The sequence below is a fragment of the Talaromyces marneffei genome, chromosome 1 (genome assembly GCF_009556855.1).
Source record: "Talaromyces marneffei chromosome 1, complete sequence".
Classification (NCBI taxonomy): Eukaryota; Fungi; Ascomycota; class Eurotiomycetes; order Eurotiales; family Trichocomaceae; genus Talaromyces; species Talaromyces marneffei.
Genome location: NC_072348.1, coordinates 5,048,697 through 5,063,342, shown reverse-complemented (window position 1 = coordinate 5,063,342; position 14,646 = coordinate 5,048,697). Strand labels below are relative to the sequence as shown.

Sequence of the window (14,646 nt, the reverse complement as noted above, 5' to 3'; positions counted from 1 at the left end):
CCATTATTGTTGTTGTTACTGGCCAGAGAAGCTCAGAGAGAAAGAGTGGTATCACTGTTATGACGGTACAGGATTAGACTAGTTAAGTTAGTACAAGACTTGCGTATTACAAATACAGAACGCACGAGGCCCCCTTGTGGGTCTAATCCCATCTCATGATGCCTTTTCAATTTTGGTTGCTTTCACGTTTTAGCTACACCTTCGCCGCCATCGGCATCGGGGATGTGTTAGTCTGGATTGCCTCGAGATCAAGCCGAGCATTCTTTCGCCCTTTGACCGTCCTGCACATTGTTTATGTTCTTTTATATTCTCCGAGCTCTTTGTTGCTGCCTTCTAAACATAGCTGTCATTGTTGTCTCCAGCAGATAACTTAAATTCCAGGCACTCCCGTGCGTGTGATCCTGGAATCTGGCGCTGTATCTTACCGTCAAGCCGATTCCATGTCTTGATAAGTTAAATGTTCTGGTACCCGTGACGTATGGTGGACCATCCAACCAATCGGTGGCCACGAGCATGTTACTAGCGGTATAGTGGCCGTTTGGATTTCGGTCTTTCTTTGGCCCAAACCATTACAGCGTAGGCCCGAGTTACCGGCCTTTTTTTTTCCCCTTCAACGGCGGCGACATTTCTAGACTTTTCGCAGGAATTGTCCAGCTCCCCACACAACGATATGTTTATATATACGTATTTATATACTTCAACTCTCCTCCATTCTACATTTATATACTTCTTTGCCGTCGAAACACAATCCGTGCTGGTCCAATGACTACTACCACAGTAGTCTCGGAGTCTCAGACTCCGCCTAACCGTGTGGGACGACTCCGCCGTCTCAGCCAACTGTGCGCCTATACGCAAAGCCATCTCATCCCATCCTCCTCCTCCTCCTCTTCCTCCTCCACCGCTGCGACCTCGCCCACATCCACGGGCAACCAGCGGCGCCATCGCAATAGCCTCAGTCGCGTGGTATCTTTATCCTCCCCTTTCCATATTTCTCCTGCCACCGACTCGATACAGCCGCTGGCGGCATCTCCCTCGCCCGAGCGCAAGGCTCACCAAACCGATAACCGCGCCAGCTCCGACTCGGATCCCCGAGAGCAATCGGCTTCAGCCTCATTACAATCGCTTCCATCAGCACACGAGAGTTCTGCCCAGGCGGCTGCTTCTGGATTACAGACGATGGCGGCGGACAACTCTGCCCCTCAAGGTGGACAGGAGAGCGGTGCTCCACTAGCAGGAGCAGCAACAACAACAACGGATGCTAGTATCATTACCGATAACAATAACAGCAGTGCTGTCAATAAGAAACCAAAGATGAACAACACTATTCGATTTTTTGCCTATCAGGATACTCACCATTCGTCGCGCCCGTCTCTACAATTCTCACCCATGACCCGCACGTTACCTTCCGAAGACTGCGTCATCCGCGTTGGACGTTACTCCGAACGTGATGGTGTACCCATCGCCAACCCGACAGAGCCATCCGATGCACCGATAGGATTCAAGTCAAAGGTCGTCAGTCGGAAACACTGCGAATTTTCCATGGTGGATGGGCAGTGGCATATCAAAGATGTTGGCAGTTCATCAGGTACCTTCCTCAACCGGACTCGACTGAGCCAGCCGAATATGGCTTCCAGATTATATGCTGTTCGAGATGGGGATATTGTTCAACTGGGGATTGATTTCAGAGGTGGTGAGGAAATGATCTTCCGATGTGTGCGGATAAGAATTGAGTGCAATCGCACATGGCAGCAGCGGCCGAATGAGTTCAAGTGAGTTCAACGAGATCCATCTACTTGATCACAAAAGGCTAATATATGGTAGCAAAAATACGGAATCTTTGATCAACAACCTAGGAAAGGGAAAAGCAGCTTCGAATTTTGAAGGTTGCCGGGAATGCTCGATTTGCTTGGGCTCTGTTCTGGTAAGCGACATCGAAGCAGCGCAGTACATAGCGTCACTAACAAGGTTATCAATAGCGACCTTACCAATGCCTATTCATGGCAGCTTGCGCGCACGTCTGGCACTACAAGTGCATCCGCAGGCTCATACACACCCCGGATTATCCGATGTTTCAATGTCCCAATTGTCGTGCATGGACCGATCTCAGCGCTGAGGTAGATGATTCAATGGAATTCGACGAAGAATCAGCAAACGAAGATGCCGATGCTACGGAGATCAAGCCGGATGCTGCTGGTGATAGTAACGGCGATGCGATAAGCGATGCCAACATTAATGCTCCTGGAGAACAGTCACAAACAGCCGTACAGGCAAATGGCGAAACTGGAACAGACGACAGAGAACTTGCTGCGATTGCCGAGAATCTGCATTTGGAAGAGAGAAATACACAAATGCAGGATGGTGAGAACCCCGACGGTGCGAATATCACGTGCAAAACCGAGGAACCGGTTAGTGGTATCAGCCACTCTGCCAACATACCCATCCCCAACAGCTCCTCAGCACATGCCAATCAACTTGATTCCCGCTCCGACACACCAGCAAACCATGAAACGTTCGAAGACGACCCAATGACCCCCCGCAACGATTCCGGTCCTCTTGCTCTCGACGGTCGAGCCGGCCATCTATAACCCACCCACATCATATTCTTAACGCTATATCAGCCGCGTCACTTTTGAATGCTTGACTTCATACGATTATTATATATACCCCGTCTATCCTTTTTCATATTATTATATACTTGCTTTTGGATTATCGACGAAACTGCATCGCACCTCGGCGTCTTGTGAGGAAAGGGAGTTGAGAGATGTACGACATTTATTTTTATCATCATTATTTTTTGGTCCCAGACATGTTTAGTTTAAGATGATGTGCAATCTAGCGAGATCATAGCCTTTATTGATTGACGTATTTCTTTACAATTGAATTCAGGACTGTGTTCATTTCTGTCATGATTTCATTCTGCGTAGGATATTATGGTAAGATAGGAAGTATCAAACCGAGCGAACAGCCCGGGCATCTTTCTTCAAGAGCGTGTATCAATAATACAAGTATGGCCTGACATGATTCATTCATGAAACCGGGTATCGAAAAGGAGTTGATTTGAGGGTTGTGTTGAGTATGCGAAATTGCCATTTGAGTAAAGCACGATATATGGCTTGTGTCTCCATTGAGCTGGCAAGCCAAGCTTCGTGAAAGCTTGTTATGGCAGGATTTTCCACCTCCATATTCATGTTATGATGGTTAATATGCAAATTGCTTTTGACTCGTACGACGGCATATTCCGACGGAGTAACTTTTATGGAGCATATCATGGATGGCCGTTGCTAGAGAGGCACCTCAATTTCTGAAATGACTGAATTGATGATTTGGTCAGGATCGACACCTTTCAGTAGCATCGCCACAGAACTCAAGTGACTTCCGTATTGTAGACTCCTGTCGTCTTCAGGCCTAGCGACTACTATTCGATGACGATAAACCTTCTTAGCAGCAAGACATACAACGGATGGCGTGAGGTAATCAATGCCGTGCAACGAGGCGAGAGACCTATACTTGTAAGTAAATTTCACACGAGAAGGCTGATAAGTTCGAAAGTGTGATCGTCTTAACTTACTTTGCCACAACCATAAAATATTTAGTAGCCTTAGCAGACATGCCACCTGCAACAGCACGATTGAGTCGTAGGAAGGCTACAATGTTGTGCAAGTAGCGATTGACCTCGGCCGAGACGGATACAGCATTGCTCAACAAGCGTAGTTGAAGTATTGCCTAGGATGTATGTTAGAAATGCACCACCTATCGGAGCTCCGATCCATGCTATAGATATGAGCTCACCTCTTCGGGTATTTGCCTGTGGTAGGTTTGAAAATGGTCACTATACGGTTGCGGCTTCCTCACAATCGAAGAGAGAGACGCTTGATCATCGGTCGGCCAGCCATCATCTCCTTCAAGATTCGGTAGACCAGCTCCGATTTCATGGAAATGGGAAAAGAGGAAGAACTCATTCTAGTCACGGTTAGAACATCGCCTTCAAAGTTGATGAAACGGGACTTACTAAATGCTTGTTCAAGCGGATGCCATGCCTGGAGGTGTCATTATACCCGATCACAGGTATGAATAAGAATGTTTTCTGCGCTGTATGAATCGATGTTCTAGTGAATATCCTTTTAGAGCGAATTAACTGCTTAAAGGTCAACAGCCGAGAATTATACAAAGACCTGGTTGCATACCTCTAATGTCTGAATTTGAAGATCCGAAGAAACTTGGTCCAGATTCTTTGCAATGACTACATTTACGATCTTCCTTTCGTCGAGATTTCCTCCTGTCTGGAATGACGGGAGAGCCTAGCATGTGTTAGAAACCAGGCGAATATAGTATTGTGAATGAGAAGGGTGTCCGGCTAAGTAGTACTTACATTGGACAAACGGCCTCTGTTAGCATCGGAGACAAGAATGCTATTGCTGAACTCATCTATAGAAGTTGCTGGGGAGCAGTCGAGAATAGCGTAGGATAAGCCGAACCTATTTTGACATATCTGAGTTGAGTCAGTATGTTGTGGTGCTTGCCTGGGGAAGAAAGAAAATTTCGACTATACCAAAGCAAGCTCACCGGCAACATTATCAACGTTGACTATGGGTGTCTCGATCACACAATGCTCCTGGCAAATAAGAGCAAGCAAGATGGCAAGTTCAAGGTCGGTCAGTTCAGATACCAGGTCTTGGATGGCGAATGAATCCATGGGTGTATCATCCCGCGATAATGTCAGGCGGCAACGCAGCAAGATAGAATTACCGGCATTAGTTTTCAGCCCACATCATGTAGCCATGAGTTATCCCATGCCATGAATATCGATGCTGATATGGAGATGTTGAAGTTGATATAAGCGTTTCCCACTGGACAACATGGAAAACGGAAAGGACGGGGCAGGAGGTCACACTAAACCATTTCAAGGATAGTGGGGTACTAGCGCAGGGATTCTAGGGCTTAGCGGCGGTCTGTATATTGACGTAGCTTCTTCTCCATCTTCAAACATCTATGCTTCCACTACGCCTGTGTCGCGTCTTGATGGCGCTGTAGTCGCTTTATTAGTCATGGCCCCTCCGAACCCGCGCGCTGATTGGGAGCGTTTGGGCGATCGATTCTACCGAAAGACTAGAATCTACGACGGCGTCTTTGATGAAGATTTGGAGCTCGAAAATTATGTGATTGCTGCAGCACCGTACGCCGGTGCGCTAGGTATAGCTTCTATCGCGCCTTCTGTGTAAGACGAGACTAATATCATGATTTGTTGAAGCACTCCATCGAAGTGAGAGTAAGGTTTATAGGTATCGGGATGCACAAACTGCCAAAGCAAGTATAGATATTTACTCCTTTTCAGGGAAACTGATAAGTCGTTTCAATGTATGCTTCCTTAGTATCCCAAGTGAATTTTCAATTTCCTAACATGTTTGCAGTGGGAGTATGGGCCAATCAGAGGAATGGGCTGGTCCGACAACGAAGAGCTGCTGGTTGTCGCCGAAGACGGTACTGTCCATCGCTACTTTGGTCTTCATGGCGACTTTGCACCATTTTCACTAGGCAACGTATGTGTGTCTCTTCAGTGATTTCCAGCTTGTCTAACTTTCTGCTAGGGTGCCGAGGAATACGGCGTACGAGCTTGCCGTTTCTGGTCTTCTGGTTTTGTGGCACTTCTATCAAACAACCAACTAATTGCAGTCTCCAACTACAAAGAGCCCAGACCCAGGCTGCTGGCTTCCTCGCCAGAAGGAGAAGTCTCATCATGGAACATAATCCCCCCAGCATATACTCTATCTCGAACGGTGGAGGTGCTCCTTGCTGTCGACAAAACGTTATATGTGGTCGACGCGACAGAAGCAGAAGACCGAATGTTAGAAAGCGGCCCATTCAAGCACGTAGCTGCCTCGCCGTCAGGAAATGCCGTAGCTCTCTACACGAGCGATGGCAGAGTGTGGATCGTGAGCAGTGATTTTCAGAACAAATATAGCGAGTACGACACAAAATCCAAGACAGCTCCTATTACGATGGAATGGTGCGGCGACGATGCTATTGTTCTTGGCTGGGAGGATGAAATACATCTGGTGGGAAGCAACGGAGCGTCATCCAAGTAAGTACGGTAGTTCACAATTTCAAGGGTGCTATATTGACTGACTCTTCTTCAAGGCATTACTATGATGGACATGTGCATGTATTACCAGAGTTTGATGGTGTTTGGTTGCTAACAAATGAGTCATGCGAATTTCTCCACAAGATTTCCGGTACGTATTATAACCTCAGCTACGTGGTGCGAAATGCTGATTGAATTGAAGCTGTCACTGAAGATGTGTTCAGACTTGGTTCCACATCCCCGGCATCCGTCCTGTTGGATTCAATCGATCTCTTAGAAAAGAAATCACCAAAAGTTGATGAAAACATGCAACGCATTCGTCCTAGTCTGCCGGAAGCCGTCGATACCTGTGTCAGAGCTGCCGGTCAAGAGTTCAACACAGTCTGGCAAAAACGACTTCTAAAAGCTGCATCTTTTGGAAAGTCTGTTTTAGAGCTCTACAATAGTGACGAGTTTGTCGATACCACAGAAAGACTTAGGGTTCTGAAAGCGGTTCGAGATTTCGAAATCGGCATGCCTATTTCTTCCGAACAGTATCTCCGTCTAACCCCCGAAAGATTGTTGGACCGTCTCATCAATCGCCACCATTATCTGCTGGCAATTCGTATGTCTGAATACATTCGTCTTCCAACCGACAAGATTTACGTTCATTGGGCGAGTCAAAAGGTCAAGGCGTCTACTGCCGATGATGACTCTGTATGCAAATTGATTGTACAGAGATTGGAAGGAAAGTCAGGCATTTCTTTTGAGACCATTGCTCAATCTGCGTATGATGAAGGTAGAGCCCATCTTGCTACACAGCTGTTGAATCACGAACCACGAGCGGGAAAGCAAGTACCGTTACTTCTCAATATGGAGGAGGATAGCATTGCCCTTGATAAGGCCATGGAGAGTGGTGATCCAGATCTGATCTACTATGTCTTGCTTCATTTGAGGAAGAAGCTTCCGCTGTCAACATTCTTTAGAACAATCAATGACCGGCCCGTTGCGGCTGCATTGGTTGAAGCATCAGCGCGAGATGGCGATGTGGAGTTATTAAAGGATTTGTATTACCAGGACGACAGGCCTATTGATGGATCGAATATACTTATTTCCGAAGCATTGTCTCGAGATGACGTTCACACAAAGATAGACAAGTTGGGTTTGGCCGCTCGTGTTCTTACCGACGCGAAAGATGCCGCAACGCAATTCCAACAAAAGTCTATCTTTGAGGCCACGCAGCTTCTTCGAGTTCAAGAGGGTCTCGACAAGGAACTATCTGATGGCCCTGAATATGTTGGTCTCAGCCTTAATGAGACTGTCTATCGATTAATCAAGTCGGGATATGGAAAGAGAGCACAAAGGCTCTACAGCGACTTCAAAATGACAGAGTCTACATTTTGGTGGATTCGGTTGAGGGCTCTAGTTGCCAAGCGAGACTGGGGAGAACTGGAAGAGATATCAAAGATGAGAAAATCGCCCATTGGTTGGGAGGTAAGCTTAGACAAGACCTTCATTGTGCCTATATACAGGATTGCTAACGTCTAATATAGCCATTCTATTCCGAAGCCTTGGGAGCAGGGAACACAAAAGTCGCATCGACTTTTGTCCCCAAGTGCACCAACCTGACCGTCGCCGAAAGAATCGAAATGTGGATGAAGTGTGGTATGATCGTCAAGGCAGGAGAAGAGGCTTTGCGAGCCAAGGACTTAAACACATTGGAAGTCCTGAGGACGAAGGCTTCTGGTGCTGCATTAGGCGAGATAGATCGCATGATAAATCAACTCCGGCCCAGAAGATAAATCTAACCCAAATAACGCCGAATATACCCTTCCTTTATTCCTTTTTTCACTATATGAATAGTGTGATTCCTCAAGTAATGTTGTCATCATCATCGACGGCTGCAGGTTCTACCGGCGGCAAGGAACTTGCGACTGGTGTTGTGAATGCAGGTTTGTTGGATGTAATAGGGGCAGCTGATGAAACTTTTTCGTCTTCTTCCATTCGCTCATCGTCATTGTGTTGTGTTTGCTGAAGAATCTTCGCCGCCTTGGCCTGCTTGCCACTGAGGTCCTCCCATTGTACCTATGACCAGAAACGTGAGCAACTCACCATACCATAAACTATTTATACCATTCCATCATACCTTGCGCGCATTTGCCACTTTTGAGTAAGATGTTTTGGCCTTCTCGACCTTAGTTTCCAATCGATCGAAAAGCATTTCTCCCCTCTCGATCCCTTTCTGTTGGCGGAGACGTTGCGATCGAGTCAATTTTTTGGTGGCTTTCTTCTTTGATATACCGGCGTTTGCGTGTGCTGCAAGAACACCGGCTGCTTTCGTCGGCGCCTCTACTCGAGACATTGACTCCAAGGATCTGTCGACATCGGAAGGTGAGTTGCCACGGCGGGCAGCGCGAGAGTGGACGGAGGTAGCTAAATTGATAGATTAGTCAAGTTGCATTATGAATGATAGTTATTTGCTCGAGCATTCGTACATTTCTTCTTGAGTTTGCCTGTTCGCACCATGATGACTGTCTTGTATTATTGTATTATTGAATTGTTGTAGTGAGTTCGACTAGAAATCTGCAGTGTGGGGAAATTCGAATTGTTTATCGATAAAAAAGTTTTTACGGCACGACTCAGAGACCAACAGTGAAGTTACATCTTGCCGCAGCAATCAATGTTGCCATCTCCGGATAGTCCATCATCTGCCACCACCAGCTTACCAGCTCTCTTTTACTGCTCTTAGCACATCCTTTGCTGCTTTGAAAGCAACACGTTTTGACCTACAATGAAGCATCTCCACAAATGATCGACTACGACGTCCCCTTCGTTCAGAAGCTATTTCTTCTCGCTTTGTCCTCGCCATGTGTGGCCGGAGTTTCACTCTAGGTTCATATCCACCTATGCTTGCCAACGTTTCTCAAAATGATTTCATGTCGCAAAATCCGCAAGGCACAGTAGCTCTAGTTGGAGCCTCGATAGTCTTCCTGTATTTGATCATCCCTCATTTGGGACCGCTGCCTAGTATCATCGCTTATCATCTATGGAACGTGTTCATCTACATCATCCCAACTCGCATAGTCGCAGCACTTGATACAAATAACAAAGATTCTTCAACCCCCCGTTTTTCGCCGACGTATCCGAGTTTTTACGACAAGGAACGGGCCATGCGCCGTATAATCGGGTTTGATAAGGGCTCTTTGGATTCCATACTGCCGCGTGCGCGGAGGTTATCGAGCATAGGACCTTCATGGCTCGGGAGCAAAGATTTGATTCCGCCTGGGCTCGGAAACTGGGATAATAGCTGCTACCAGAACAGTGTTATACAGGGGTTGGCATCTCTTCAATCATTTGCGAATTACTTGAACCGCAACATTCACAAACTCGACACGCGAGGCCGGCTATCGACTCACCATGCCCTTAAATATATTTTAGAAAAGCTGAACGATCCAGACAGTCATGGACAGAGACTGTGGATACCACCGGAGCTCAAGTCGATGAGCAGCTGGCAGCAGCAGGACGCTCAGGAGTACTTTTCGAAGATTGCAGATCAACTTGATGTAGAGGTTCGGGAAGTGTCGAAGTTGATTACGACTAATTTGGGGTTGAGGGCGTCGGATCAACGAGAGAACTTTTTGGGTGTTTCGAATAATGAAGAAAAGCCAGTGGAAGGAAGTATTGAGCAGCCACATATCATGCATAATCCATTAGAAGGACTTCTCGCACAGCGTGTTGGTTGCATCCGCTGTGGATGGACGGAGGGACTTTCGCTTATTCCGTTTAATTGTTTGACTGTTTCTCTTGGCAAAGGCAAAGAGTACGATATCCGGGACTGTCTTGACGACTATATGGCTTTGGAGACTATCGAGGGCGTGGAATGCGCAAAATGTACGCTCTTGCGTACAAAGGATCAGCTCCAGCGTCTGCTTAAACAAATTGAGGAAGACGACGATATTGTCAAAGGACCTCAGGCGGCTGCGGTGGCATCGACTCTGAAGAGTTCCGCCCAAACACGTTTGCAAGCTGTGCAAGAAGCCTTGGATGAGGAAGACTTCACAGAGAAGGTCTTGTCAAAGAAATGTTATATACCGTCAAAGAACAGGGTATCAGTTACCAAGTCCCGCCAAGCAGTCATTGCCAGAGCGCCGAAGAATCTAGTCATTCATGTCAACAGAAGTGTTTTTGACGAGCAAACTGGAGCTTTACGGAAGAATCCTGCTGCTGTCAAATTTCCTGCCTCTATCGACCTGGGTGAATGGTGTCTTGGTACGCGTGATATTGGAAAGGAAGATTCCATGGAAGCCTGGAATACAGATCCGCAAGCTTCTATGCTTCCCAAAGCAGGAGAAGTGTCTCCGCGGAAATACGAGTTACGTGCTGTCTTGACGCATTATGGCAGACACGAGAATGGGCATTATATTTGTTACCGGAAATTTTCCACTCAGAGCTTCCCAGGTGATGTCTCTGAAGACGTGGATGGCGAGAAGAAGATGACCCATCGCTGGTTTCGACTCAGCGATGAAGATGTTCATGTGGCTAGTGAACACGAGGTATTTGACCAAGGCGGTGTTTTTATGTTGTTCTATGAGTGTGTCGATGAGGCGCAGTCAAGCTGGGATGGAATTTCCGAGGAGATCCATGAGAAGGGCATGGCCATGGAACATGAACAAATACCCGAAACATTTCTAGGATCTGACGATCAGAACGACATGAAAAAATTCAAAGAAACCGTCACTCCAGCTCTTGTCCTAAATGGGACATCATCTCCCGGATCTGAAACCTCAGAGATCAGCATGGGTTCAGACTTATCTTCCGCACGTCTAACCCAAAGTTCTTCTGACACTTCGAATCCCATTCACGAGCTTGACGAGGTGAAACAAGATCTACCTCCACCGTGATCATCTGACTGCGGCTCGATTGCGCGTATTTATTTATCCACTTGATACCCATTTCTTTTCTGCCCTCGAGTGAACATGTTTTTATAATGTTCTCTTTCAGGTTAATTTTGTATCGTTGACAAATTGGCGTTTTGGATTGTTTGATTTTGTACAATACATATGTTGATAGGATGGTCTCGCGAACAGGACAAGGGTTTGATCCTTTGGAATTGGCATACTTTCTAGGGATTCCTTGGAGAGAGTAATGCCCCATAAATAGAAAAGCTTTGTACCTAGAATACCCCTTGATGCAATAACGTTGTAGCAACGAACAAGATTAAAAACCAGATATCCCAGACTCCTCCATCCCATCCTGAACCCATTTAGCCTGCTTCAAACGCCATCGCAAATAACACAAAATCAGAAAACACCCGCTCTAGCCATCACATCCCGAAACTGCTCCAACGTCACTCCGTTCTGCAATCCATCCCCCCCATTCGCCTCCCGAATCATATCCTTCAACAAATCATCACCAACATTATCCTCCTTTAAGTCTCGCGCTATTCGTCGCAGGTGATGTAATGTAATAGGCCCCTCGGACCCCTGCGTAAACAAACGGTATGCTGCGTCGACCTCTGCATCGAGCGCATCGTCGCCGCGCATGTGCAGTTTTGCAGCTGCTACGGAGATGAAAGCGTCGTAGGTCACGAAACCTGTAGAAGTAGGATCGACGGCGGCGACGATCGAGGATAATTCTGAGGCAGAGTCGGGTGGGAGACCTAAGGCTCTATTTTTCCGTCAGTCAGTCGGCAAGAACATTGCTTTCATTTGGAGCTCTTTGGTATAAACATGGACATACACAAGCGCTCGTCGCACATCTCTCGTCCGCATCACACCCTCTTTCTCATCCTTGAATTCCTCATTCTTATCTGCAAAAAGGCCAAATGCTTCTTTTATCTCATTCTCTTCTTCGGCGGTGATGTTGTTCTCCTTCGCAAGCTTGGACTGGCGGGCTTTTTTCTCTTTGGGAGCTGCTGCAGCGCCTCTTCGTTTGGGGGGCTAGTTGTGTAGGAGAGGGGTTAGTAATCTGTGTCAAAAAGGGAGAATGTTCGAGAATGACGAATAGAGCTTACCATGGTAATTCAATAGGGTGGATTGCTTAAGAAACTGGCAGGCGCATAGACATGGTTGATAGATCAATGCCATGTGATGAGGGGCGGAGATAAAGAAGGGGAAACGCCGACGGACGGGCACCGGATGAGAATTAGCGGGTGTGATGTGATGATGCCTTTTAATAGTTAAGTTAACTAAGCTAAGTTAGCTGCCTGGTTGATTATTTAAGATAACTCAAGCATCAAATATCTTGAGAAGCAGAATTGCACATTATTATCCATTTGTAAAGATGGATGTGGAGCTCTATATCTACGATCTCTCCGGTGTAGGTACATTCCAGGCAGTTGTTTTGCCTCTATGCTAACTAAGGTTTCCAGGGCCTGGCGCGGATGGTAAGATATAGTTGAGCCATCAACCTATTATAAATGTGGACAAAATCTGACTTGTCTAGTATTCCATGTCCTTTACAGGAATCCAGATTGATGCTATATATCACACTTCACTAGTCTTTGGAGGCGTGGAGTACTTTTTCGGCCAGGGTCTTCACAGGACTGTTCCTGGAACGACGCACCATGGACAACCCATGGAAAAGCTTCATATGGGACGGACGGAGTTGCCGAATGATGTTATTCAGGAGTATCTTGAGTCGTTAGCGCAGATTTATACACCAGAGGTGCGTATTCTACGTGATTAGGAGGTGGCCTTGATGACTACTGACTTTCGGATAGTCGTACGACTTGTTTATGCATAACTGTAACAACTTCACGCAAGATTTGTCCATGTTCCTTCTTGGAAAGGGTATTCCTGAGCATATTAAGTCTTTGCCAAAAACGTTCTTGAGCACTCCGCTTGGACAAATGTTACGACCACAGATCGATAGAGCAATGCGTGGTATTACACAGGCAGATCCCGGCCAACAAATACCTCCTCCATCTACACAAATGCCCCGGATACCTCAGCAACCTGCAGTATCCGCTGCATCTGCAACACCACAAATCAAAGGATATGTAAGAAACGTCACCAACCTGAGAGACTTGGATGAGCAGCTCTCTCTCGCCACAAAGTCTTGCGCCTGTATCTTCTTTACTTCCTCAACTTGCGCCCCATGCAAAATAGTATACCCAACATATGACGAACTCGCAGAAGAAGCCGGAGACAAAGCCATTCTCATCAAAGTCGACATCAACAAAGCATTTGACGTCTCATCACGATACGGAGTCCGCGTCACCCCGACTTTTATGACATTTCTCAAGGGAAAAAAGGAGCATGAATGGAAAGGAGCGAACCCCGCTGAGCTCAAGGGTAATATTCGTTTGTTGATACAATCTGCTTTCCCGCCTCATCCTCATACAGCGCTACGACTGCCTAGTTTACAGAGGCCTGTCACGAATTATGTGCTTTATACGAGGGTGCCTCCCATGGAGAAATTGCTACAGAAGATCGGGTCGTATCAGCATGATCCTACCATAGCGGACTTGGTCCAGTTTATCAAGACCAGATCGACGGCTCCTGCTGATACACCGGTGCCGAATCTTGCGTTCCTGGCGCAGTTCATTCAATCGACGCTTCCTTCGATTCCGAAAGATAACCTCTTCGCATTGGTCGACTTGATTCGTGTTGCATTTGTTGATCCTCGCGTCAGCGGCTATTTTGCGGAAGAATTAGGCCACAAGACTCTTTTGGCTCTACTTTCTCCTTCATCTGATTTGGCATCCTGTCCCTATAATCTGCGCATTGTCATGCTTCAACTAGCATGTAACTTCTTCACATCACCATTGTTCCCACAACAAATCATTACGAACGCCAACTTACGCGAAACATGTCTCCGATTACTCACGGGTTGTCTGTTGGACAGTCACACGAATCTGCGTGTAGTTGCAGCATCATTTACGCATAACCTGGCGGCCTATAATCACAATGAGCGATTCGCTAGTCGACCCGATATACTGACTGAAGAAGATCAAGTCGAAATCGCAGCATCGCTGGTTGAAGCTATCAACACCGAAGAGGAGAGTGTTGAGGCGTTGCATGGGTTTTTGTTTGCGCTTGGATTATTGCTGTATGAGGCCCCTGTTGACGGCGGGTTGATGGATCTTTGTCGCGCGATGGGCATAGCGGAGTCGATTGCGGCGAAGAAGCAGGTTGAGAAGATGAAGGGCGAGCCTCTTTTGAAAGAGATTGGACAAGAGCTGTTGGTCAAGGGATTGAAATAGTTAGCTACTTTTAACCAACTTATCAGTACGGAGTGGTTTAAATGAGGTCTTTATCTAGCCTTATCGCCGTAGCAACCGGGACGAACAGCTGGCCGCTACTAACCGGATTCGGCAAAACCAAAACGAACTATAGATCAAGCTAGTTATCACCGCCATTATCTCGATTTGTATTAATGATGATGCTTGTTTGTGTATATCTGAATTAACATTTTTGATTGAGTATATTTCTCATTTTCTCTCTCGAAGAGAGGCATCACGTAGCTCTCGTTGACTGATATCGTTTATTGACACGTGCGGGGTTTCCTTGTGAGTAAACATTCCGTTCTGGGACAATCAATAACCTTCCTGACACTCTCGATCCGAGAATCAACCAGGCTTCGAA

At 46.7% G+C, this 14,646-nt stretch overlaps 7 protein-coding genes across 7 annotated transcripts; 4 read left to right on the top strand and 3 right to left on the bottom strand.

Moving 5' to 3' along the window:
- Window positions 1–762: 762 nt before the first annotated feature.
- EYB26_001862 (uncharacterized protein) lies at window positions 763–2,585 on the top strand (the record flags this gene model as incomplete). The annotated part of the gene is made up of 3 exons (XM_054261170.1): window positions 763–1,769; window positions 1,822–1,921; window positions 1,977–2,585. 3 exons carry the CDS (start codon window positions 763–765, stop codon window positions 2,583–2,585), a joined length of 1,716 nt encoding a protein of 571 aa, XP_054117145.1.
- Window positions 2,586–3,281: 696 nt separating this feature from the next.
- EYB26_001861 (uncharacterized protein) lies at window positions 3,282–4,693 on the bottom strand (the record flags this gene model as incomplete). Its single annotated transcript, XM_054261169.1, has 7 exons — window positions 3,282–3,501; window positions 3,569–3,723; window positions 3,790–3,960; window positions 4,010–4,135; window positions 4,185–4,298; window positions 4,370–4,489; window positions 4,550–4,693. The coding sequence occupies 7 exons, from the start codon at window positions 4,691–4,693 to the stop codon at window positions 3,282–3,284; spliced, it is 1,050 nt and encodes a 349-aa protein (XP_054117144.1).
- A 352-nt stretch (window positions 4,694–5,045) lies between these two features.
- On the top strand, window positions 5,046–7,860 carry EYB26_001860 (uncharacterized protein; the record flags this gene model as incomplete). The annotated part of the gene is made up of 7 exons (XM_054261168.1): window positions 5,046–5,190; window positions 5,249–5,355; window positions 5,409–5,537; window positions 5,586–6,079; window positions 6,136–6,230; window positions 6,282–7,552; window positions 7,612–7,860. The coding sequence occupies 7 exons, from the start codon at window positions 5,046–5,048 to the stop codon at window positions 7,858–7,860; spliced, it is 2,490 nt and encodes an 829-aa protein (XP_054117143.1).
- A 70-nt stretch (window positions 7,861–7,930) lies between these two features.
- Window positions 7,931–8,584, bottom strand: EYB26_001859 (uncharacterized protein; the record flags this gene model as incomplete). The annotated part of the gene is made up of 3 exons (XM_054261167.1): window positions 7,931–8,143; window positions 8,205–8,491; window positions 8,554–8,584. The coding sequence occupies 3 exons, from the start codon at window positions 8,582–8,584 to the stop codon at window positions 7,931–7,933; spliced, it is 531 nt and encodes a 176-aa protein (XP_054117142.1).
- Window positions 8,585–8,925: 341 nt separating this feature from the next.
- Window positions 8,926–10,959, top strand: EYB26_001858 (uncharacterized protein; the record flags this gene model as incomplete). Its single annotated transcript, XM_054261166.1, has 1 exon — window positions 10,357–10,959. One exon carries the CDS (start codon window positions 10,357–10,359, stop codon window positions 10,957–10,959), a length of 603 nt encoding a protein of 200 aa, XP_054117141.1.
- Window positions 10,960–11,358: 399 nt separating this feature from the next.
- On the bottom strand, window positions 11,359–12,074 carry EYB26_001857 (uncharacterized protein; the record flags this gene model as incomplete). The annotated part of the gene is made up of 3 exons (XM_054261165.1): window positions 11,359–11,725; window positions 11,798–11,997; window positions 12,072–12,074. The coding sequence occupies 3 exons, from the start codon at window positions 12,072–12,074 to the stop codon at window positions 11,359–11,361; spliced, it is 570 nt and encodes a 189-aa protein (XP_054117140.1).
- A 266-nt stretch (window positions 12,075–12,340) lies between these two features.
- On the top strand, window positions 12,341–14,264 carry EYB26_001856 (uncharacterized protein; the record flags this gene model as incomplete). Its single annotated transcript, XM_054261164.1, has 4 exons — window positions 12,341–12,376; window positions 12,429–12,443; window positions 12,503–12,724; window positions 12,780–14,264. The coding sequence occupies 4 exons, from the start codon at window positions 12,341–12,343 to the stop codon at window positions 14,262–14,264; spliced, it is 1,758 nt and encodes a 585-aa protein (XP_054117139.1).
- Between the last annotated feature and the right edge of the window lie 382 nt (window positions 14,265–14,646).